The sequence below is a fragment of the Oncorhynchus kisutch genome, linkage group LG21 (genome assembly GCF_002021735.2).
Source record: "Oncorhynchus kisutch isolate 150728-3 linkage group LG21, Okis_V2, whole genome shotgun sequence".
Taxonomy (NCBI): domain Eukaryota; kingdom Metazoa; phylum Chordata; class Actinopteri; order Salmoniformes; family Salmonidae; genus Oncorhynchus; species Oncorhynchus kisutch.
Genome location: NC_034194.2, coordinates 39,594,690 through 39,622,059, shown reverse-complemented (window position 1 = coordinate 39,622,059; position 27,370 = coordinate 39,594,690). Strand labels below are relative to the sequence as shown.

The 27,370-nt window shown below is 48.2% G+C and overlaps 1 protein-coding gene across 1 annotated transcript in view; it reads right to left on the bottom strand.

The window, feature by feature from the left end:
* The window catches only part of LOC109880261 (signal-induced proliferation-associated 1-like protein 1), a 76,648-nt gene that overhangs the window by 38,876 nt on the left and 10,402 nt on the right, over nt 1-27,370 (bottom strand). Inside the window, 4 exon segments of the mRNA XM_074933775.1 lie at nt 6,222-6,709; nt 6,712-6,803; nt 23,952-24,109; nt 24,651-24,754. Of these exon segments, the coding sequence (XP_074789876.1) occupies nt 6,222-6,709; nt 6,712-6,803; nt 23,952-24,109; nt 24,651-24,754 (842 nt within the window).

The window sequence follows — 27,370 nt, the reverse complement described above, 5'->3', positions numbered from 1 at the left end:
GTGAGAGAGAGAGAGAGCAAGAGCGGAGGTGATTAGTTTGTTTGCAGTGCAACATAACAAATAACAGCCGTCAGTCAGGAGGATAGACAGAATGAGTAGTAAGTGATCAGCATGTTCAATTGTGCACTAGAAAGCACTGTAGATAGGGACCGGTCTGAGGTAGACAGAGCCCGGTCTGAGGTAGACAGAGCCCGGTCTGAGGTAGACAGAGCCCGGTCTGAGGTAGACAGAGCCCGGTCTGAGGTAGACAGAGCCCGGTCTGAGGTAGACAGAGCCCGGTCTGAGGTAGACAGAGACCGGTCTGAGGCAGACAGAGATTGTCTTGAGGCAGACAGAGATTGTTCTTGAGGCAGAACAGAGATTGTCTTGAGGCAGACAGAGATTGTCTTGAGGCAGACAGAGATTGTCTTGGAGGCAGACAGAGATTGTCTTGAGGCAGACAGAGATGGTCTTGAGGCAGACAGAGATTGTTTGAGGGGTAGACAGGGAGTTTTGGGTTCTTAATACTCTCTGCACGTGTGTGTGTTAGACCTCTTGCAGGAAGATGAGTGTGGGTTTATGAAGTACCAATATATTATTCCTCTGTCTCCTTCCTCCCGCTCCCTCACCACAAAGTGTTGTCAGCAGCGGACTGAAGAGCAACGCATCCCTCGATACACTCATTTGAAAATCATGTCTGAAACTGCATTTCCCTCTTCTTGAATGGATCTACTAACACACAACAGACCACACACTCTTTGCGGTGTTTTGTGTGGTGTGTGTGTGTGTGTGTGTGTGTGTGTGTGTGTGTGTGTGTGTGTGTGGTGTGTGTGTGTGTTGAGGAAATCTTTCGAGAACCAGCTGATGGTGCATTACATAATGAAATGGTTTTTACCTTGCTAGTTGCTATGGTAACAGATACGAACCATCACCCAAGCAAATGATGAGTTAGGCTTCCTGTCCCAAGTGGCACCCTATTCCCCTATATAGGTCACAACTCAGGAGCAGGGTACACTACTCAGGGAACAGGGTACACTATTCAGGGAACAAGGTACACTACTCAGGGAACAAGGTACACTACTCAGGGAACAGGGTACACTACTCAGGGAACAGGGTACACTACTCAGGGAACAGGGTACACTACTCAGGGAACACTACTCAGGTGAACAGGGAACACTACTCAGGGAACAGGGTATACTACTCAGGGAACATGGAACACTACTCAGGGAACAGGGTACACTACTCAGGGAACAGGGTACACTACTCAGGGAACAGGGTACACTACTCAGGGAACAGGGTACACTACTCAGGGAACAGGGAGCACTACTCAGGGAACAGGGAGCACTACTCAGGGAACAGGGAGCACTACTCAGGGAACAGGGAGCACTACTCAGGGAACAGGGAGCACTACTCAGGGAACAGGGAGCACTACTCAGGGAACAGGGAGCACTACTCAGGGGAACAGGGAACACTACTCAGGGAACAGGGTACACTATTCAGGGAGCACTACTCAGGGAACAGGGAACACTATTCAGGGAACAGGGTACACTACTCAGGGAACAGGGAACACTACTCAGGGAACAGGGAACACTACTCAGGGAACAGGGAACACTATTCAGGGAGCACTACTCAGGGAACAGGGAACAGGGTACACTACTCAGGAACAGGGAACACTATCTCAGGGAACAGGGTACACCATTCAGGGAGAGATACTCAGGGAACAGGGGTACACTACTCAGGGAAACAGGGTACACTACTCAGGGAACAGGGAACACTACTCAGGGGAACAGGGAACACTACTCAGGGAACAGGGAACACTACTCAGGGAACACTACTCAGGGAACAGCGTACACTACTCAGGGAACAGGGTACACTACTCAGGGAACACTACTCAGGGAACAGGGTACACTATTCAGGGAACACTACTCATGGAACAGCGTACACTACTCAGGGAACAGGGTACACTACTCAGGGAACAGCGTACACTACTCAGGGAAACAGGGTACACTACTCAGGGAACACTACTCAGGGAACAGGGTACACTACTCAGGGAACAGGGTACACTACTCAGGGAACACTACTCAGGGAACAGGGTACACTACTCAGGGAACAGGGTACCACTACTCAGGGAACAGGGTACACTACTCAGGGAACAGGGAACACTACTCAGGGAACAGGGTACACTACTCAGGGAACAGGGAACACTACTCAGGGAACAGGGAACACTACTCAGGGAACAGGGAACACTACTCAGGGAACACTACTCAGGGAACAGGGTAACACTACTCAGTGAACAAGGTTACACTACTCAGGGAACAGGGTACACTACTCAGGGAACAGGGTACACTACTCAGGGAACAGGGTACACTACTCAGGGTTACACTACTCAGGGAACAGGGTACACTACTCAGGGAACAGGGGTACACTACTCAGGGAACAGGGAACACTACTCAGGGAACAGGGAACACTACTCAGGGAACAGGGAACACTACTCAGGGAACAGGGAACACTACTCAGGGAACAGGGAACACTACTCAGGGAAACAGTTACTCAGGATACTGGAACACTACTCAGGGAACAGGGTACACTACTCAGGGAACAGGGTACACTACTCAGGGAACAGGGAACACTACTCAGGAACAGGGAACACTACTCAGGGAACAGGGTACACTACTCAGGGAACAGGGTAAACTACTCAGGGAACAGGGTACACTACTCAGGGAACAGGGAAACACTACTCAGGGGAACAGGGTACACTACTCAGGAACAGGGAACACTACTCAGGGAACAGGGAACACTACTCAGGGAACAGGGAACCACTACTCAGGGAACAGGGAACACTACTCAGGGAACAGGGAACACTACTCAGGGAACAGGGAACACTACTCAGGGAACACTACTCAGGGAACAGGGTACACTACTCAGGGAACAGGGTACACTACTCAGGGAACAGGGTACACTACTCAGGGAACAGGGTACACTACTCAGGGAACAGGGAACACTACTCAGGGAACAGGGAATACTACTCAGGGAACAGGGAACACTACTCAGGGAACAGGGAACACTACTCAGGGAACAGGGAACATTACTCAGGGAACAGGGAACACTACTCAGGGAACAGGGAATACTACTCAGGGAACAGGGAACACTACTCAGGGAACACTACTCAGGGAACAGGGAACACTACTCAGGGAACACTACTCAGGGAACAGGGAACACTACTCAGGGAACAGGGAACACTATTCAGGGAACAGGGTACACTACTCAGGGAGCAGGGTACACTACTCAGGGAGCAGGTTACACTACTCAGGGAACAGGGTACACTACTCAGGGAACAGGGTACACTACTCAGGGAACAGGGTACACTACTCAGGGAACAGGGTACACTACTCAGGGAACAGGGTACACTACTCAGGGAACAGGGTACACTACTCAGGGAACAGGGTACACTACTCAGGGAACAAGGTACACTACTCAGGGAACACTACTCAGGGAACAGGGTACACTACTCAGGGAACAGGGTACACTACTCAGTGAACAGGGTACACTACTCAGTGAACAGGGTACACTACTCAGGGAACAGGGAACACGACTCAGGGAACAGGGAACACGACTCAGGGAACAGGGAACACGACTCAGGGAACAGGGAACACTACTCAGGGAGCAGGGTACACTACTCAGGGAGCAGGGTACACTACTCAGGGAGCAGGGTACACTACTCAGGGAGCAGGGTACACTACTCAGGGAGCAGGGTACACTACTCAGGGAGCAGGGAACACTACTCAGGGAGCAGGGAACACTACTCAGGGAACAGGGAACACTACTCAGGGAACAGGGAACACTACTCAGGGAACAGGGAACACTACTCAGGGAACAGGGTACACTACTCAGGGAACACTACTCAGGGAATAGGGTACACTACTCAGGGAACAGGGTACACCACTCAGGGAACAGGGTACACTACTCAGGGAACACTACTCAGGGAGCAGGGTACACAACTCAGGGAGCAGGGTACACAACTCAGGGAGCAGGGTACACAACTCAGGGAGCAGGGTACACAACTCAGGGAGCAGGGTACACAACTCAGGGAGCAGGGTACACAACTCAGGGAGCAGGGTACACAACTCAGGGAGCAGGGTACACAACTCAGGGAGCAGGGTACACAACTCAGGGAACTGGGAACACTACTCAGGGAACTGGGAACACTACTCGGGGAACTGGGAACACTACTCGGGGAACTGGGAACACTACTCGGGGAACAGGGAACACTACTCAGGGAGCAGGGTACACTACTCAGGGAGCAGGGTACACTACTCAGGTAGCAGGGTACACTACTCAGGGAGCAGGGTACACTACTCAGGGAACACTACTCAGGGAACAGGGAACACTACTCAGGGAACAGGGAACACTATTCAGGGAACAGGGTACACTACTCAGGGAGCAGGGTACACTACTCAGGGAACAGGGTACACTACTCAGGGAGCAGGGTACACTACTCAGGGAGCAGGGTACACTACTCAGGGAGCAGGGTACACTACTCAGAGCAGGTGTACACTACTCAGGGAACACTACTCAGGGAACAGGGTACACAACTCAGGAACAGGGTACACAAACCCAGGGAACAGGGTACACTACTCAGGGAACAGGGTACACTACTCAGGGAACAGGGTACACTACTCAGGGAACAGGGTACAACTACTCAGGGAACAGGAACACTACTCAGGGAAACAGGGAACACTACTCAGGGAACAGGGTACACTACTCAGGAGCAGGGAACACTACTCAGGGAACAGGGAACACTACTCAGGGAACAGGGTACACTACTCAGGGAACAGGTACACTACTCAGGGAACAGGGTACACTACTCATGGAACACTACTCAGGGAACAGGGTACACTACTCAGGGAACAGGGAACACTACTCAGGGAGCAGGGAACACTACTCAGGGAGCAGGGTACACAACTCAGGGAGCAGGTACACAACTCAGGGAGCAGGGTACACAACTCAGGGAACTGGGAACACTACTCAGGGAACAGGGAACACTACTCAGGGAACAGGGTACACTACTCAGGGAACAGGGTACACTACTCAGGGAACAGGGTACACTACTCAGGGAACAGGGTACACTACTCAGGGAACAGGGAACACTACTCAGGGAACAGGGAACACTACTCAGGGAACAGGGAAACACTACTCAGGGAACAGGGAACACTACTCAGGGAACAGGAACACTACTCAGGGAACAGGGAACACTACTCAGGGAACAGGGAACACTACTCAGGGAACACTACTCAGGGAACAGGGAACACTACTCAGGGAACAGGGTACACTACTCAGGGAACACTACTCAGGGAACAGGGAACACTACTCAGGGAACAGGGAACACTATTCAGGGAACAGGGTACACTACTCAGGGAGCAGGGTACACTACTCAGGGAGCAGGGTACACTACTCAGGGAGCAGGGTACACTACTCAGGGAGCAGGGTACACTACTCAGGGAACAGGGTACACTACTCAGGGAACAGGGTACACTACTCAGGGACGGGTACACTACTCAGGGAGCAGGTACACTACTCAGGGAGCAGGGTACACTACTCAGGGAGCAGGGTACACTACTCAGGGAGCAGGGTACACTACTCAGGGAGCAGGGTACACTACTCAGGGAGCAGGGTACACTACTCAGGGAACAGGGTACACTACTCAGGGAACAGGGTACACTACTCAGGGAACAGGGTACACTACTCAGGGAACAGGTACACTACTCAGGAAACAGGGTACACTACTCAGGGAACAGGGTACACTACTCAGGGAACAGGGTACACTACTCAGGGAACAGGGAACACTACTCAGGGAACAGGGAACACTACTCAGGGAACAGGGAACACTACTCAGGGGAACACTACTCAGGGAACACTACTCAGGGAACAGGGAACACTACTCAGGGAACAGGGAACACTACTCAGGGAACAGGGAACATACACTGCCTGAGATTCTTATGACCTTCCACTGGATAAGTAAAGTCATCTAAGATGACATCATCAGTAGCAGACCTAGACAACAACAACGTCTGTCTATAAGATGACATCATCAGTAGGCAGACTAGACACAACAACGTCTGTCTATAAGATGACATCATCAGTAGACAGACTAGACACAACAACTTCTGACTGAAACAATAAGACATGACACTGGAACAGAATGTACTGTGTGTCTGTCTGTGTGTTGTGTCTCTTCTCCTCACCTCCAGTCGTTTCAACACCACCTCTCTGAAGTCCTCTGTGTTGTTACTGACAGACCTCAGAGACACACTCTCCCCTCTCTCATAGAAGATCCTCATGGAGGCGGGACTCCCCAGCGTCCAGCCAATCACGTCCTTAGTAGCACAGTTAAACACCACGGCCTTGGCCTCCTGATCCAATAGGATGAGGAAGTCGTTGGAGATAGCCAATAGCGCTTCGAGCTCTCCTCCCGCTCCATGATCCTCGGCGTGGACCGCCCACGTGACGGCGCCGAGGCTCCGAAGCTCCGCCCCCGCGTACGGACGACTCTTCTCCTTCTTCTTGTGAGCCAATGAGATGAAGGGGAATTTCCCGGACGGGTCGATGGGGGTCGATGTGGTGTTGCGCTCTGCCAGATCTCTGAGGTACTCCTGACGTGTCCGTGTCGCCATGGCGCGGAACTTGTGAGATTTGTGGGCGGCGTTCTCTGCGTTGATGACTTTGGCCAAAGGAAGTCCCGGAATGTGGAGGACTTTGGGAAGGACACGCCCTCTGGGATGGGAGGGCCGAAGGACGGGACGTCACGAGAACGAGTGACCGCCACGCTACACACAGAGAGAGAGAGAGAGAGAAGAGAGAGAGACGAGAGAAAGAGAGAGAGAGAGAGAACGAGAGAGAAAGAAAGAGAGAGAGAGAAAGAGAGAGAGAGAGAAAGAAAGAGAGAGAGAGAGAGAGAGAGAGAAAGAGAGAGAGAGAGAAAGAAAGAGAGAAAGAAAGAGAGAGAGAAAGAGAAAAAGAGAAAGAGAGAGACAGAGAGAGAGAGAGAGAGAGAGACAGTATAGTTTTGGCAAGTCGGTTAGGACATCTACTTTGTGCATGACACAAGAAATTTGTCCAACAATTGTTTACAGACAGATTATTTCACTTATAATTCACTGTATCACAATTCCAGTGGGTCAGAAGTTTACATACACTAAGTTGACTGTACCATTAAACAGCATATAAAATTCCAGAAAATGATGTCATGGCTTTAGAAGCTTCTGATTAACATGTTCACAAACACACCCCACAGAGCGCCAGGACAACAACACAATTAGACCCAACCAAATCATGAGAAAACAAAAAGATAATTACGAATTAATTCATTTACAAAAGGACAGTACAAACTAGAATGTTATTTGGCACAGAGAGTACACAGTGGCAGAATACCTGACCACTGGGACTGACCCTAAACAGAGAGTACACAGTGGCAGAATACCTGACCACTGGGACTGACCCTAAACAGAGAGTACACCGTGGCAGAATACCTGACCACTGGGACTGACCCTAAACAGAGAGTACACCGTGGCAGAATACCTGACCACTGGGACTGACCCTAAACAGAGAGTACACAGTGGCAGAATACCTGACCACTGGGACTGACCCTAAACAGAGAGTACACAGTGGCAGAATACCTGACCACTGGGACTGACCCTAAACAGAGAGTACACCGTGGCAGAATACCTGACCACTGGGACTGACCCTAAACAGAGAGTACACAGTGGCAGAATACCTGACCACTGGGACTGACCCTAAACAGAGAGCACACAGTGGCAGAATACCTGACCACTGGGACTGACCCTAAACAGAGAGTACACAGTGGCAGAATACCTGACCACTGGGACTGACCCTAAACAGAGAGTACACAGTGGCAGAATACCTGACCACTGTGACTGACCCTAAACAGAGAGTACACAGTGGCAGAATACCTGACCACTGGGACTGACCCTAAACAGAGAGTACACAGTGGCAGAATACCTGACCACTGGGACTGACCCTAAACAGAGAGTACACCGTGGCAGAATACCTGACCACTGTGACTGACCCTAAACAGAGAGTACACAGTGGCAGAATACCTGACCACTGGGACTGACCCTAAACAGAGAGTACACAGTGGCAGAATACCTGACCACTGGGACTGACCCTAAACAGAGAGTACACAGTGGCAGAATACCTGACCACTGGGACTGACCCTAAACAGAGAGTACACAGTGGCAGAATACCTGACCACTGGGACTGACCCTAAACAGAGAGTACACAGTGGCAGAATACCTGACCACTGGGACTGACCCTAAACAGAGAGTACACAGTGGTAGAATACCTGACCACTGGGACTGACCCTAAACAGAGAGTACACAGTGGCAGAATACCTGACCACTGGGACTGACCCTAAACAGAGAGTACACAGTGGCAGAATACCTGACCACTGTGACTGGACCCTAAACAGAGAGTACACAGTGGCAGAAATACCTGACCACTGGGACTGACCCTAAACAGAGAGTACACAGTGGCAGAATACCTGACCACTGGGACTGACCCTAAACAGAGAGTACACAGTGGCAGAATACCTGACCACTGGGACTGACCTTAAACAGAGAGTACACAGTGGCAGAATACCTGACCACTGGGACTGACCCTAAACAGAGAGTACACCGTGGCAGAATACCTGACCACTGTGACTGACCCTAAACAGAGAGTACACAGTGGCAGAATACCTGACCACTGGGACTGACCCTAAACAGAGAGTACACAGTGGCAGAATACCTGACCACTGTGACTGACCCTAAACAGAGAGTACACCGTGGCAGAATACCTGACCACTGTGACTGACCCTAAACAGAGAGTACACCGTGGCAGAATACCTGACCACTGTGACTGACCCTAAACAGAGAGTACACAGTGGCAGAATACCTGACCACTGGGACTGACCCTAAACAGAGAGTACACCGTGGCAGAATACCTGACCACTGTGACTGACCCTAAACAGAGAGTACACAGTGGCAGAATACCTGACCACTGTGACTGACCCAAACTTAAGGAAAGCTTTGACTCTGTACAGACTCAGTGAGCATAGCCTTGCTATTGAGAAAGGCCGCCGTAGGCAGACCTGGCTCTCAAGAGAAGACAGGCTATGTGCACACGGCCCACAAAATGAGGGAAACTGAGATGCATTTCCTAACCTCCTAACCTTGGTACAAAACAAACACAGACATAACACCTAATCACCATTCATCCATAGTGGTTAGAGCGCTGGACCAGTAACCGAAAGGTTGCTGGTTCGAATCCCCAAGCTGACAAGGTAAAAATCTGTTGTTCTGACCCTGAACAAGACAGTTAACCCACTGTTCCGAGGCCGTCATTGTAAATAAGAATGTGTTCTTAACTGACTTGCCTGGTTAAAGGTTAAATAAAGGTTAAATAAAGGTTAAATACAGGTTAAATAAAGGTTCTTAACTGACTTGCCTGGTTAAAGGTTAAATAAAGGTTAAATAAAGGTTCTTAAACTGACTTGCCTGGTTAAAGGTTAAATAAAGGTTAAATGAAGGTTCTTAACTGACTTGTTGGTTAAAGGTTAAATAAAGGTTCTTAACTGACTTGTTGGTTAAAGGTTAAATAAAGGTTAAATAAAGGTTCTTAACTGACTTGCCTGGTTAAAGGTTAAATAAAGGTTAAATAAAGGTTCTTAACTGACTTGTTGGTTAAAGGTTAAATAAAGGTTAAATAAAGGTTCTTAACTGACTTGTTGGTTAAAGGGTTAAATAAAGGTTAAATAAAGGTTCTTAACTGACTTGCCTGGTTAAAGGTTAAATAAAGGTTCTTAACTGACTTTGCCTGGTTAAAGGTTAAATAAAGGTTAAATAAAGGTTCTTAACTGACTTGCCTGGTTAAAGGTTAAATAAGGTTAAATAAAGGTTAAATAAAGGTTCTTAACTGACTTGCCTGGTTAAAGGTTAAATAAAGGTTAAATAAAGGTTAAATAAAGGTTCTTAACTGACTTGCCTGGTTAAAGGTTAAATAAAGGTTAAATAAAGGTTCTTAACTGACTTGCCTGGTTAAAGGTTAAATAAAGGTTAAATAAAGGTTCTTAACTGACTTGCCTGGTTAAAGGTTAAATAAAGGTTAAATAAAGGTTAAATAAAGGTTCTTAACTGACTTGCCTGGTTAAAGGTTAAATAAAGGTTAAATAAAGGTTAAATAAAGGTTCTTAACTGACTTGCCTGGTTAAAGGTTAAATAAAGGTTAATAAAGGTCCTTAACTGACTTGCCTGGTTAAAGGTTAAATAAAGGTTAAATAAAGGTTCTTAACTGACTTGCCTGGTTAAAGGTTAAATAAAGGTTAAATAAAGGTTCTTAACTGACTTGTTGGTTAAAGGTTAAATTAAAACAAAATAAAGAACAATTGATGCAATTAACTGTCTCAGGACCTAGAGTTTTACTGATCACCTAACTTGATCAGAAACAACTCAGGGCCCTATTTTAGAACTACAGGTAAAACACCCAGCAAACCATTCCCCCTCTCATTTCATCTCCATTCTCCTTTTAAAGAGAAATAAACATTACATACTTAGTGCTTATATTTTAAGAGACCAAGTGAGAGACAGACAGGGAGAGAGAGAGAGACCTAGTGAGAGACAGACAGGGAGAGAGAGAGAGACCTAGTGAGAGACAGACAGGGAGAGAGAGAGAGACCTAGTGAGAGACAGACAGGGAGAGAGAGAGAGACCTAGTGAGAGACAGACAGGGAGAGAGAGAGAGACCTAGTGAGAGACAGACAGGGAGAGAGAGAGAGACCTAGTGAGAGACAGACAGGGAGAGAGAGAGAGAGACCTAGTGAGAGACAGACAGGGAGAGAGAGAGAGACCTAGAGAGAGACAGACAGGGAGAGAGAGAGAGACCTAGTGAGAGACAGACAGGGAGAGAGAGAGAGACCTAGTGAGAGACAGACAGGGAGAGAGAGAGAGACCTAGTGAGAGACAGACAGCGAGAGAGAGAGAGACCTAGTGAGAGACAGACAGGGAGAGAGAGAGAGACCTAGTGAGAGAGACAGGGGAGAGAGAGAGAGACCTAGTGAGAGACAGAAAGGGAGAGAGAGAGAGACCTAGTGAGAGACAGAAAGGGAGAGAGAGAGAGACCTAGTGAGAGACAGAAAGGGAGAGAGAGAGAGACCTAGTGAGAGACAGACAGGGAGAGAGAGAGAGACCTAGTGAGAGACAGACAGGGAGAGAGAGAGAGACCTAGTGAGAGACAGAAAGGGAGAGAGAGACCTAGTGAGAGACAGACAGGGAGAGAGAGAGAGACCTAGTGAGAGACAGACAGGGAGAGAGAGAGAGACCTAGTGAGAGACAGACAGGGAGAGAGAGAGAGACCTAGTGAGAGACAGACAGGGAGAGAGAGAGAGACCTAGTGAGAGACAGACAGGGAGAGAGAGAGAGACCTAGTGAGAGACAGACAGGGAGAGAGAGAGAGACCTAGAGAGACAGACAGGGAGAGAGAGAGACCTAGTGAGAGACAGAAAGGGAGAGAGAGTGAGACCTAGTGAGAGAGACAGGGAAAGAGAGACCTAGTGAGAGACAGAAAGGGAGAGAGAGAGAGACCTAGTGAGAGACAGAAAGGGAGAGAGAGAGAGAGAGACCTAGTGAGAGACAGACAGCGAGAGAGAGAGAGACCTAGTGAGTGACAGAAAGGGAGAGAGGAGAGACCTAGTGAGAGACAGACAGGGAGAGAGAGAGAGAGACCTAGTGAGAGAGACAGGGAGAGAGAGAGAGACCTAGTGAGAGACAGAAAGGGAGAGAGAGAGAGACCTAGTGAGAGACAGAAAGGGAGAGAGAGAGAGAGACCTAGTGAGAGACAGAAAGGGAGAGAGAGAGAGACCTAGTGAGAGACAGACAGGGAGAGAGAGAGAGACCTAGTGAGAGACAGACAGGGAGAGAGAGAGAGACCTAGTGAGAGACAGACAGGGAGAGAGAGAGAGACCTAGTGAGAGACAGACAGGGAGAGAGAGAGAGACCTAGTGAGAGACAGGACAGGGGACGGAGAGGAGAGAAGACCTAGTGAGAGACAGAAGGAGAGAGAGAGAGAGACCTAGTAGAGACAGAAAGGGAGAGAGAGAGAGACCTAGTGAGAGACAGACAGGGAGAGAGAGAGAGACCTAGTGAGAGACAGACAGGAGAGAGAGAGAGACCTAGTGAGAGACAGAAAGACCTAGTGAGAGACAGAAAGGGAGAGAGAGAAGAGACCTAGTAGAGACAGAAAGGGAGAGAGAGAGAGACCTAGTGAGAGACAGACAGGGAGAGAGAGAGAGACCTAGTGAGAGACAGAAAGGGAGAGAGAGAGAGAGAGACCTAGTGAGAGACAGAAAGGGAGAGAGAGAGAGAGAGAGAACCTAGTGAGAGACAGAAAGGGAGAGAGAGAGAGAGACCTAGTGAGAGACAGAAAGGGAGAGACCTAGTGAGAGACAGGACGGAGAGAGAGAGACCTCAGTGAGAGACAGACAGGGAGAGAGAGAGAAGACCTAGTGAGAGACAGAAAGGGAGAGAGAGAGAGACCTAGTGAGAGACAGAAAGGGAGAGAGAGAGAGACCTAGTGAGAGACAGACAGGGAGAGAGAGAGAGACCTAGTGAGAGACAGACAGGGAGAGAGAGAGACCTAGTGAGAGACAGAAAGGGAGAGAGAGAGAGAGACCTAGTGAGAGACAGACAGGGAGAGAGAGAGAGACCTAGTGAGAGACAGACAGGGAGAGAGAGAGACCTAGTGAGAGACAGAAAGGGAGAGAGAGAGAGACCTAGTGAGAGACAGACAGGGAGAGAGAGAGAGACCTAGTGAGAGACAGAAAGGGAGAGAGAGAGAGAGACCTAGTGAGAGACAGAAAGGGAGAGAGAGAGAGAGAGACCTAGTGAGAGACAGAAAGGGAGAGAGAGAGACCTAGTGAGAGACAGAAAGGGAGAGAGAGAGAGAGACCTAGTGAGAGACAGACAGGGAGAGAGAGAGAGAGACCTAGTGAGAGACAGAAGGGAGAGAGAGAGAGAGACCTAGTGAGAGACAGAAAGGGAGAGAGAGAGAGAGACCTAGTGAGAGACAGAAAGGGAGAGAGAGACCTAGTGAGAGACAGAAAGAGAGAGAGAGAGAGACCTAGTGAGAGACAGAAAGGGAGAGAGACCTAGTGAGAGACAGAAAGGGAGAGAGAGACCTAGTGACCGACAGAAAGAGAGAGAGAGAGAGAGACTAAGGGAGAGAGAGAGAGCTGCCTGTATGTATTCTTCCCTCCTGTCCTCCTCAGATGAGAGGATGAGAGGATGAGAGGATGAGAGTGAGGAGCGGTAGAACATATTTCTATGGTCTCTCTATGATTGCAGTGATACAAATAACTACAGATGGAGGATCTTAATTGTATCATCCTGTTGCAGGAGAACTTTCCTGTTAAACTTGTAATGTATTTGAGGCTTCTAAAGTTAGTAATTTACACTTTAAAAATTTCAGACTTGAATTTCCCTCACGGAAAATGTATACACATGTTTCATCCACTACAAATACGTCCAGTGATTATAATCATATAATAATAATTATAATCCACATAATAATTCACATTTCCTGTTCCTGCAGGATGATTTTCTTCCTGCTGTAGGAGATACTATGAAGATAATGAAGATACTACATGGGTGATAATGAAGTTACTACATGGGTGATAATGGAGATACTACATGGGTGATAATGAAGACACTACATGGGTGATAATGAAGTTACTACATGGGTGATAATGGAGATACTACATGGGTGATAATGAAGACACTACATGGGTGATAATGAAGACACTACATGGGTGATAATGAAGACACTACATGGGTGATAATGAAGTTACTACATGGGTGATAATGGAGATACTACACGGGTGATAATGAAGACACTACATGGGTGATAATGAAGACACTACATGGGTGATAATGAAGATACTACATGGGTGATAATGAAGATACTACATGGGTGATAATGAAGTTACTACATGGGTGATAATGAAGATACTACATGGGTACTGTGTGGGCGGAGGGTCTCTCTCTCTCTGTGCTGCTGCCCACACAGTGAGTGTTACTCAGAGAGCATTATATTTGTGTGTGAGCACATGCCAATAGTGTATTACACGACCCAGAGAATGGGTACGCTAGGAGAGCCAGACAGAAATTAACATCATGAACAGCACAACCTGACCCAGAAAACGTATTTTTATCTGAGCACGATCAAATGCTGTCATGTACAGAATAACACCCCGCTCTCTTGAATATAAAAAACCATATATATTGCATTGAGCATCATAACTCTGTATCTGTTCAACACAATACTAATGTTATATCAACATTATCTAGTGGTGTGCCTTACAGAATAAGACCATTTTTCTTCATATCAAGCACTAACCTGTATATAGCCTCCACATTGACTCTGTACCCCCTGTATATAGCCTCCACATTGACTCTGTACCGGTACCCCCTGTATATAGCCTCCACATTGACTCTGTACCGGTACCCCCTGTATATAGCCTCCACATTGACTCTGTACTGGTACCCCCTGTATATAGCCTCCACAATGACTCTGTACCGTACCCCCTGTATATAGCCTCCACATTGACTCGGTACCCCCTGTATATAGCCTCCACATTGACTCTGTACCGGTACCCCCTGTATATAGCCTCCACATTGACTCTGTACTGGTACCCCCTGTATATAGCCTCCATATTGACTCTGTACTGGTACCCCCTGTATATAGCCTCCATATTGACTCTGTACTGGTACCCCCTGTATATAGCCTCCACATTGACTCTGTACCGGTACCCCCTGTATATAGTCTCCACATTGACTCTGTACCGGTACCCCCTGTATATAGCCTCCACATTGACTCAGTACCCCCTGTATATAGCCTCCACATTGACTCGGTACCCCCTGTATATTGCCTCCACATTGACTCAGAACCCCCTGTATATAGCCTCCACATGGACTCTGTACCGGTACCCCCTGTATATAGCCTCCACATTGACTCGGTACCGTAACACCCTGTATATAGCCTCCACATTGACTCTGTACCGTAATACCCTGTATATAGCCTCCACATTGACTCTGTACTGGTACCCCCTGTATATAGCCTCCACATTGACTCTGTACCGTAACACCCTGTATATAGCCTCCACATTGACTCTGTACCATAACTCCCTGTATATAGCCTCCACATTGACTCTGTACCGGCACCTCCTGTATATAGCCTCCACATTGACTCTGTACCGGTACCCTCTGTATATAGCCTCCACATTGACTCTGTACTGGTACCACCTGTATATAGCCTCCACATTGACTCGGTACCCCCTGTATATTGCCTCCACATTGACTCAGAACCCCCTGTATATAGCCTCCACATGGACTCTGTACCGGTACCCCCTGTATATAGCCTCCACATTGACTCGGTACCGTAACACCCTGTATATAGCCTCCACATTGACTCTGTACCATAACTCCCTGTATATAGCCTCCACATTGACTCTGTACCGTAATACCCTGTATATAGCCTCCACATTGACTCGGTACCGTAACACCCTGTATATAGCCTCCACATTGACTCTGTACCATAACTCCCTGTATATAGCCTCCACATTGACTCTGTACCGTAATACCCTGTATATAGCCTCCACATTGACTCTGTACCGTAACACCCTGTATATAGCCTCCACATTGACTCTGTACCGTAATACCCTGTATATAGCCTCCACATTGACTCTGTACCGTAACACCCTGTATATAGCCTCCACATTGACTCTGTACCGTAACACCCTGTATATAGCCTCCACATTGACTCTGTACCGTAACACCCTGTATATAGCCTCCACATTGACTCTGTACCGTAACTCCCTGTATATAGCCTCCACATTGACTCTGTACCGTAACACCCTGTATATAGCCTCCACATTGACTCTGTACCGTAACTCCCTGTATATAGCCTCCACATTGACTCTGTACCGTAACACCTGTATATAGCCTCCACATTGACTCTGTACCGTAACACCCTGTATATAGCCTCCACATTGACTCTGTACCGTAACACCCTGTATATAGCCTCCACATTGACTCTGTACCGTAACACCCTGTATATAGCCTCCACATTGACTCTGTACCGTAACACCCTGTATATAGCCTCCACATTGACTCTGTACCGTAACTCCCTGTATATAGCCTCCACATTGACTCTGTACCGTAACTCCCTGTATATAGCCTCCACATTGACTCTGTACCATAACTCCCTGTATATAGCCTCCACATTGACTCTGTACCATAACTCCCTGTATATAGCCTCCACATTGACTCTGTACCGTAACACCCTGTATATAGCCTCCACATTGACTCTGTACCGTAACACCCTGTATATAGCCTCCACATTGACTCTGTACCGTAACACCCTGTATATAGCCTCCACATTGACTCTGTACCGTAACTCCCTGTATATAGCCTCCACATTGACTCTGTACCGTAACTCCCTGTATATAGCCTCCACATTGACTCTGTACCATAACTCCCTGTATATAGCCTCCACATTGACTCTGTACCATAACTCCCTGTATATAGCCTCCACATTGACTCTGTACCATAACTCCCTGTATATAGCCTCCACATTGACTCTGTACCGTAACTCCCTGTATATAGCCTCCACATTGACTCTGTACCGTAACTCCCTGTATATAGCCTCCACATTGACTCTGTACCATAACTCCCTGTATATAGCCTCCACATTGACTCTGTACCATAACACCCTGTATATAGCCTCCACATTGACTCTGTACCGTAACACCCTGTATATAGCCTCCACATTGACTCTGTACCGTAATACCCTGTATATAGCCTCCACATTGACTCTGTACCATAACTCCCTGTATATAGCCTCCACATTGACTCTGTACCGTAACTCCCTGTATATAGCCTCCACATTGACTCTGTACCGTAACTCCCTGTATATAGCCTCCACATTGACTCTGTACCATAACACCCTGTATATAGCCTCCACATTGACTCTGTACCATAACTCCCTGTATATAGCCTCCACATTGACTCTGTACCGTAACTCCCTGTATATAGCCTCCACATTGACTCTGTACCATAACACCCTGTATATAGCCTCCACATTGACTCTGTACCGTAATACCCTGTATATAGCCTCCACATTGACTCTGTACCGTAACACCCTGTATATAGCCTCCACATTGACTCTGTACCGTAACACCCTGTATATAGCCTCCACATTGACTCTGTACCGTAATACCCTGTATATAGCCTCCACATTGACTCTGTACCGTAACACCCTGTATATAGCCTCCACATTGACTCTGTACCGTAATACCCTGTATATAGCCTCCACATTGACTCTGTACCGTAACACCCTGTATATAGCCTCCACATTGACTCTGTACCGTAATACCCTGTATATAGCCTCCACATTGACTCTGTACCGTAACTCCCTGTATATAGCCTCCACATTGACTCTGTACCGTAATACCCTGTATATAGCCTCCACATTGACTTGGTACCATAACCCCCTGTATATAGCCTCCACATTGACTCTGTACCGTAACTCCCTGTATATAGCCTCCACATTGACTCTGTACCGTAATACCCTGTATATAGCCTCCACATTGACTCTGTACCGTAACTCCCTGTATATAGCCTCCACATTGACTCTGTACCGTAATACCCTGTATATAGCCTCCACATTGACTTGGTACCATAACTCCCTGTATATAGCCTCCACATTGACTCTGTACCGTAATACCCTGTATATAGCCTCCACATTGACTCTGTACCGTAACACCCTGTATATAGCCTCCACATTGACTCTGTACCGTAATACCCTGTATATAGCCTCCACATTGACTCTGTACCGTAACTCCCTGTATATAGCCTCCACATTGACTCTGTACCGTAATACCCTGTATATAGCCTCCACATTGACTTGGTACCATAACCCCCTGTATATAGCCTCCACATTGACTCTGTACCGTAATACCCTGTATATAGCCTCCACATTGACTCTGTACCGTAATACCCTGTATATAGCCTCCACATTGACTCTGTACCGTAATACCCTGTATATAGCCTCCACATTGACTCTGTACCGTAACTCCCTGTATATAGCCTCCACATTGACTCTGTACCGTAACTCCCTGTATATAGCCTCCACATTGACTCTGTACCGTAACTCCCTGTATATAGCCTCCACATTGACTCTGTACCATAACTCCCTGTATATAGCCTCCACATTGACTCTGTACCGTAATACCCTGTATATAGCCTCCACATTGACTCTGTACCGTAACTCCCTGTATATAGCCTCCACATTGACTCTGTACCGTAATACCCTGTATATAGCCTCCACATTGACTCTGTACCGTAACTCCCTGTATATAGCCGCATTGTGTTACTTTTTTGATTGATTCATTTTTTTAGATTATAGTTTATTTAGTAACTATTTTATTAACTCAATTACTTGAACGGCATTGTTGGTTAAGGGCTTGTAAGTAAGCATTTCCCGGTAAGGTCCCATACTAGGTCAGGGCACTCCCATACTAGGTCAGGGCACTCCCATACTAGGTTAACCCACTGTTCCCCCGAACTAGGCAGTTAACCCACTGTTCCCCTGAAAAAGGCAGTTAACCCACTGTTCCCCTGAACAAGGCAGTTAACCCACTGTTCCCCTGAGCAAGGCAGTTAACCCACTGTTCCCCTGAACAAGGCAGTTAACCCACTGTTCCCCTGAGCAAGGCAGTTAACCCACTGTTCCCCTGAACAAGGCAGTTAACCCACTGTTCCCCTGAACTAGGCAGGTAACCCACTGTTCCCCTGAAGAGTGTCTCAGCCTCCAGTATTTATGCTGCAGTAGTTTGTGTCGGGGGGCTGGGGTCAGTTTGTTATATCTGGAGTACTTCTCCTGTCCTATTCGGTGTCCTGTGTGAATCTAAGTGTGCGTTCTCTAATTCTCTCCTTCTCTCTTTCTTTCTCTCTCTCTCTCGGAGGACCTGAGCCCTAGGACCATGCCCCAGGACTACCTGACATGATGACTCCTTGCTGTCCCCAGTCCACCTGGCCATGCTGCTGTTCCAGTTTCAACTGACCTGAGCCCTGGGACCATGCCCCAGGACTACCTGACATGATGACTCCTTGCTGTCCCCAGTCCACCTGGCCATGCTGCTGCTCCAGTTTCAACTTCCACCTGACTGTGCTGCTGCTCCAGTTTCAACTGTTCTGCCTTATTATTATTCGACCATGCTGGTCATTTATGAACATTTGAACATCTTGGCCATGTTCTGTTATAATCTCCACCCGGCACAGCCAGAAGAGGACTGGCCACCCCACATAGCCTGGTTCCTCTCTAGGTTTCTTCCTAGGTATTGGCCTTTCTAGGGAGTTTTTCCTAGCCACCGTGCTTCTACACCTGCATTGCTTGCTGTTTGGGGTTTTAGGCTGGGTTTCTGTACAGCACTTTGAGATATCAGCTGATGTACGAAGGGTTATATAAATACATTTGATTTGATTTGATTTGTGTTAACCCACTGTTCATTGTAGCTGGGGATTTTAACAAGGCTAATCTGAAAACAAGACTCCCAAAATTGTATCAGTATATCGATTGCACAACCAGGGCTGGCAAAACCTTGGATCATTGCTATTCCAACTTCCGCGACGCATATAAGGCCCTGCCCCGCCCTCCTTTCGGAAAAGCTGACCACGACTCCATTTTGTTGATCCCTGCCTACAGACAGAAACTAAAACAAGAAGCTCCCGCGCTGAGGTCTGTTCAACGCTGGTCCGACCAATCTGATTCCACACTCCAAGACTGCTTCCATCACGTGGACTGAGATATGTTTCGTATTGCATCAAACAACAACATTGACTAATACGCTGATTCGGTGTGCGAGTTCATTAGAACGTGCGTTGAAGATGTCGTTCCCATAGCAACGATTAAAACATTCCCAAACCAGAAACCGTGGATTGATGGCAGCATTCGCGTGAAACTGAAAGCCCGAACCACTGCTTTTAATCAGGGCAAAGTGACTGGAAACATGACCGAATACAAACAGTGTAACTACTCCCTCCGCAAGGCAATCAAACAAGCTAAGCGTCAGTACAGAGACAAAGTAGAATCTCAATTCAACGGCTCAGACACAAGAGGTATGTGGCAGGGTCTACAGTCAATCACGGATTACAAAAAGAAAACCAGCACAGTCACGGACCAGGATGTCTTGCTCCCAGGCAGACTAAATAACTTTTTTGCCCGCTTTGAGGATAATACAGTGCCACTGACACTGCCCGCAACTAAAACCTGCGGACTCTCCTTCACTGCAGCCGACGTGAGGAAAACATTTAAACGTGTCAACCCTCGCAAGGCTGCAGGCCCAAACGGGATCCCCAGCCAGGCCCTCAGAGCATGCGCAGACCAGCTGGCTGGTGTGTTTACGGACATATTCAATCAATCCCTATCCCAGTCGGTTGTTCCCACATGCTTCAAGAGGGCCACCATTGTTCCTGTTCCCATGAAAGCTAAGGTAACTGAGCTAAACGACTACCGCCCCGTAGCACTCACTTCCGTCATCATGAAGTGCTTTGAGAGACTAGTCAAGGACCATATCACCTCCACCCTACCTGACACCCTAGACCCACTCCAATTTGCTTACCGCCCAAATAGGTCCACAGACGATGCAATCTCAACCACACTGCACACTGCCCTAACCCATCAGGACAAGAGGAATACCTATGTGAGAATGCTGTTCATCGACTACAGCTCGGCATTTAACACCATAGTGCCCTCCAAGCTCGTCATCAAGCTCGAGACCCTGGGTCTAAACCCCTCCCTGTGAAACTGGGTACTGGACTTCCTGACGGGCCGCCCCCAGGTGGTGAGGGTAGGCAACAACATCTCCACCCCGCTGATCCTCAACACTGGGGCCCCACAAGGGTGCGTTCTGAGCCCTCTCCTGTACTCCCTGTTCACCCACGACTGCGTGGCCACGCACGCCTCCAACTCAATCATCAAGTTTGCGGACGACACAACAGTGGTAGGCTTGATTACCAACAACGACGAGGCGGCCTACAGGGAGGAGGTGAGGGCCCTCGGAGTGTGGTGTCAGGAAAATAACCTCACACTCAACGTCAACAAAACTAAGGAGATGATTGTGGACTTCAGGAAACAGCAGAGGGAACACCCCCCTATCCACATCGATGGAATAGTAGTGGAGAGGGTAGTACGTTTTAAGTTCCTCGGCATACACATCACAGACAAACTGAATTGGTCCACCCACACAGACAGCATCGTGAAGAAGGCGCAGCAGCGTCTCTTCAACCTCAGGAGGCTGAAGAAATTCGGCTTGTCACCAAAAGCATTCACAAACTTCTACAGATGCACAATCGAGAGCATCCTGTCGGGCTGTATCACCGCCTGGTACGGCAACTGCTCCGCCCACAACCGTAAGGCTCTCCAGAGGGTAGTGAGGTCTGCACAACGCATCACCGGGGGCAAACTACCTGCCCTCCAGGACACCTACACCACCCGATGTCACAGGAAGGCCATAAAGATCATCAAGGACAACAACCACCCGAGCCACTGCCTGTTCACCCCGCTATAATCCAGAAGGTGAGGTCAGTACAGGTGCATCAAAGCTGGGACCGAAAAACAGCTTCTATCTCAAGGCCATCAGACTGTTAAACAGCCACCACTAACATTGAGTGGCTGCTGCCAACACACTGACTCAACTCCAGCCACTTAAATAATGGGAATTGATGGGAAATTATGTAAAATATATCACTAGCCACTTTAAACAATGCTACCTAATATAATGTTTACATACCCTACATTATTCATCTCATATGTATATGTATATACTGTACTCTATATCATCTACTGCATCCTATTGTAATACATGTATCACTAGCCACTTTAACTATGCCACTTTGTTTACATACTCATCTCATATGTATATACTGCACTCAATACCATCTACTGTATCGTGCCTATGCCGCTCTGTACCATCACTCATTCATATATCCTTATGTACATATTCTTTATCCCCTTACACTGTGTATAAGACAGTAGTTTTGGAATTGTTAGCTAGATTACTTGTTCGTTATTACTGCATTGTCGGAACTAGAAGCACAAGCATTTCGCTACACTCGCACTAACATCTGCTAACCATGTGTATGTGACAAATAAAAATGTTATTTGATTTGTTCCTCTGAACAAGGCAGTCAACCCACTGTTCCACCGAACAAGGCAGTCAACCCACTGTTCCACCGAACAAGGCAGTCAAACCACTGTTCCCCCGAACAAGGCAGTCAACCCACTGTTCCCCCGAACAAGGCAGTCAACCCACTGTTCCCCCGAACAAGGCAGTCAACCCACTGTTCCCCCGAACAAGGCAGTCAACCCACTGTTCCCCCGAACAAGGCAGTCAACCCACTGTTCCCCCGAACAAGGCAGTCAACCCACTGTTCCCCCAAACAAGGCAGTCAACCCACTGTTCCCCCAAACAAGGCAGTCAACCCACTGTTCCCCCGAACAAGGCAGTCAACCCACTGTTCCCCCGAACAAGGCAGTCAACCCACTGTTCCCCCGAACTAGGCAGGTAATCCACTGTTCCCCCGAACTAGGCAGGTAACCCACTGTTCCCCCGAACTAGGCAGGTAACCCACTGTTCCCCCGAACTAGGCAGTTAACCCACTGTTCCCCCGAACTAGGCAGGTTAACCCACTGTTCCCCCGAACTAGGCAGGTAACCCACTGTTCCCCCGAACTAGGCAGGTAACCCACTGTTCCCCCGAACTAGGCAGGTAACCCACTGTTCCCCCGAACTAGGCAGGTAACCCACTGTTCCCCGAACTAGGCAGGTAACCCACTGTTCCCCTGAACTAGGCAGGTAACCCACTGTTCCCCTGAACTAGGCAGGTAACCCACTGTTCCCCTGAACTAGGCAGGTAACCCACTGTTCCCCTGAACTAGGCAGGTAACCCACTGTTCCCCTGAACTAGGCAGGTAACCCACTGTTCCCCTGAACTAGGCAGGTAACCCACTGTTCCCCTGAACTAGGCAGGTAACCCACTGTTCCCCTGAACTAGGCAGGTAACCCACTGTTCCCCTGAACTAGGCAGGTAACCCACTGTTCCCCTGAACTAGGCAGGTAACCCACTGTTCCCCTGAACTAGGCAGGTAACCCACTGTTCCCCTGAACTAGGCAGGTAACCCACTGTTCCCCTGAACTAGGCAGGTAACCCACTGTTCCCCTGAACTAGGCAGGTAACCCACTGTTCCCCTGAACAAGACAGTTAACCCACTGTTCCTCTGAACAAGGCAGTTAACCCACTGTTCCCATGAACTAGGCAGTTAACCCACTGTTCCCCTGAACAAGACAGTTAACCCACTGTTCCCCTGAACAAGACAGTTAACCCACTGTTCCCCTGAACAAGACAGTTAACCCACTGTTCCCCTGAACAAGACAGTTAACCCACTGTTCCCCTGAACAAGATAGTTAACCCACTGTTCCTCTGAACAAGGCAGTTAACCCACTGTTCCCCTGAACTAGGCAGTTAATCCACTGTTCCCCCGAACAAGGCAGTTACCCCACTGTTCCCCTGAACAAGACAGTTAACCCACTGTTCCTCTGAACTAGGCAGTTAACCCACTGTTCCCCTGAACTAGGCAGTTAACCCACTGTTCCCCTGAACTAGGCAGGTAACCCACTGTTCCCCTGAACTAGGCAGGTAACCCACTGTTCCCCTGAACTAGGCAGTTAACCCACTGTTCCCTTGAACAAGGCAGTTAACCCACTGTTCCCCTGAACTAGGCAGTTAACCCACTGTTCCCCTGAACTGTACTGCAGTAGGTCTACCTCCAACAGGTTGTGTGCGTGTGTGTGTTAGACATTCCACTCACCTGTAAGTGGTGTTGTCAGAGCAGGGTTGATGTGCTCTCACCACTACGAACACGTGTTGGAAGTGAGAGCGTATGTTCTTAGGTGTGAAGGGTTGAGCCCCAGGCTCCTGGAATACGATGGTCACTATGTCATTTCCTATGTGACGCTTCCTCAGGAGCTGTGAGGAGACAGACACAACGGGGAGGGGGGGGGGGGGGGGGGGGGAAACAGACACAACGGGGGGGGGGGGGGGGGGGGGGGGGGGGGGGCAGACACAACGGGGGGGGGGGGGGGGGAACAGACATAAACGGGGGGGACACAGGCAACGGGGGGGGGGACAGACACAACGGGGGGGGAGAACAGACAACGGGGGGGGGGGGGGGGGGTAACAGACACAACGGGGGGGGGAACAGACACAACGGGGGGGGGGAACAGACACAACAAGGGGGGGGACAGACACAACAAGGGGGGGAACACAGATAAAAACTCACAGCAAAGACATTTGAACAACAAGAAAACATATGTCTTTACAATCTATCAATGACTGTAGAATGTGACACTTAAAAAAAAAAACATTCATTGTGTTGGAATGACAGAGAGAAGAGGACACTGAAAACAGGGGCCATCTTGGATGCACAGCGAGTCACTACGACCACCCTGTTATTTACTTCATTCCATTCATTTGAAAGTGTTACAAATTCAACCGTACCAACACAGACCTGTTGTTTGTTGTTGGGTGTGTAGGGCAGCATGGTGGACACGTGGAACATCACCTCATAGTCCTTATAGGTGGTGTACAGGGAATGGGTCCCTGTGGAGTCAGCTAGAGGAGAGACAGACAGTAACTAGAGTTAGACAGACAGGTTCATAGTCCTTATAGGTTGTGTACAGGGAGTGGGTCCCTGTGGAGTCAGCTAGAGGAGAGACAGACAGGTTCATACAGTCGTGGCCAATAGTTTTGAGAATGACACAAATATTAATTTTCACAAAGTCTGCTGCCTCAGTTTGTATGATGGGAATCTTAATATACGCCAGGATGTTATGAAGAGTAATCAGATGAATTGCAAAGTCCCTCTTTGCATTGCAAATTAACTGAATCCCAAATTAACTGAATCCCCAAAAAACATTTCCACTGCATTTCAGCCCTGCCAGAAAAGGACCAGCTGACATCATGTCAGTGATTCTCTCGTTAACACAGGTGTGAGTGTTGACGAGGACAAGGCTGGAGATCACTCTGTCATGCTGATTGAGTTCGAATAACAGACTGGAAGCTTCAAAAGGAGGGTAGGGCTTGGAATCATTGTTCTTCCTCTGTCAACCATGGTTACCTGCAAGGAAACATGTGCCATCATTATTGCTTTGCAGAAAAAGGACTTCACAGGCAAGGATATTGCTGCCAGTAAGATTGCACCTATATCAACCATTTATCGGATCATCAAGAACATCAAGGAGAGCGGTTCAATTGTTGTGAAGAAAGTCCAGCAAGCGTCAGGACCGTCTCCTAAAGTTGATTCAGCTGGGGGATCGGGGCACCACCAGTACAGTACCAGCACCACCAGTACAATACTTTTGGAGGCTGGCCTGGTGTCAAGAAGGACAGCAAAAAAGCCACTTCTCTCCAGGAAAAACATCAGGAACAGACTGATATTCTGCAAAAGGTACAGGGATTGAACTGCTGAGGGCTGAGGTAAAGTCATTTTCTCTGATAAATCCCCTTTCCAATTGTTTGGGGCATCCGGAAAAAGCTTGTCCGGAGAAGACAAGGTGAGCGCAACCATCAGTCCTGTGTCATGCCAACAGTAAAGCATCCTGAGACCATTCATGTGTGGGGTTGCTTCTCAGCCAAGGGAGTGGGCTCACTCAAACTTTTGCCATGAATAAAGAATGGTACCAACACATTCTCCGAGAGCAACTTCTCCCAACCATCCAGGAACAGTTTGATGACGAACAATACCTTTTTCAGCATGATGGAGCACCTCGCCATAAGGCAAAAGTGATAACCAAGTGGCTCGGGGAACAAAACATCGATATTTGTGTCCATTGCCAGGAAACTCCCCAGACATGAATCCCATTGAGAACTTGTGGTCAATCCTCAAGAGGCGGGTGGACAAACGCACAAATTCTGACAAACTCCAAGCATTGATTATGCAAGAATGGGCTGCCATCAGTCAGGATGTGGCACAGAAGTTAATTGACAGCATGCCAGGGCAGATTGCAGAGGTCTTGACCGGTTGCATCACCGCCTGGTATGGAAACTGCTCAGCATCCGACCATAAGGCGCTACAGAGGGGAGTGAGTACGGCCCAGGACATCACTGGGGCCAAGCTTCCTGTCATTCAGGACCTACAGTTGAAGTCTGAAGTTTACATACACCTTAGCCAAACACAATTCCTGACATTTAATTAAGTAAAAAATCCCTGTCTTAGGTCAGTTAGGATCACCACTTTAGTTTAAGAATGTGAAAAGTCAGAATAATAGTAGAGAGAATGATTTATTTCAGCTTCTATTTCTTTCATCACATTCCCAGTGGGTCAGAAATTAACACTCAATTAGTATTTGGTAGCATTGCCTTTACATTGTTTAACTTGGGTCAAACGTTTCAGGTAGCCTTCTACAAGCTCCCCACAATAAGTTGGGAGAAATTTTGGCCCATTCCTCCTTACAGAGCTGGTGTAACTGAGTCAGGTTTGTAGGCCTCCTTGCTCGCACACGCTTTCTTAGTTCTGCCCACAAATTTTCTATAGGATTGAGGTCAGGGTTTTGTGATGGCCACTCCAATACCTTGACTTTGTTGTCCTTAAGCCATTTTGCCACAACTTTGGAAGTATGCTTGGGGTCATTGTCCATTTGGAAGACCCATTTGTGACCAAGCTTTAACTTCCTGACTGATGTCTTGAGGTGTTGCTTCAACATATCCACATAATTTTCCTACCTCATGATGCCATCTATTTTGTGAAGTGCACCAGTCCCTCCTGCAGCAAAGCACACCCACAACATGATGCTGTGCTTCACGTTTGGGATGATGTGCTTCGGCTTGCAAGCCTCCCCCTTTCTCCTCCAAACTGCTCTGCTCCGGGTCTATGAATGGGTCCTATTCCCTCTGCTCTGGGTCCTATTCCCCCTGCTCTGGGTCTATGAATGGGTCCTATTCCCTCTGCTCTGGGTCTATGAATGGGTCCTATTCCCTCTGCTCTGGGTCTATGAATGGGTCCTATTCCCTCTGCTCTGGGTCTATGAATGGGTCCTATTCCCTCTGCTCTGGGTCTATGAATGGGTCCCTATTCCCTCTGATCCGGTTCTATGAATGGGTCCTATTCCTTCTGTTCTGGGTCTATGAATGGGTCCTATTCCCTCTGTTCTGGGTCTATGAACAACACATTCTCAGGTGAGTCTTTGACAACACATTCTCAGGCGAGTCTTTGACAACACATTCTCAGGC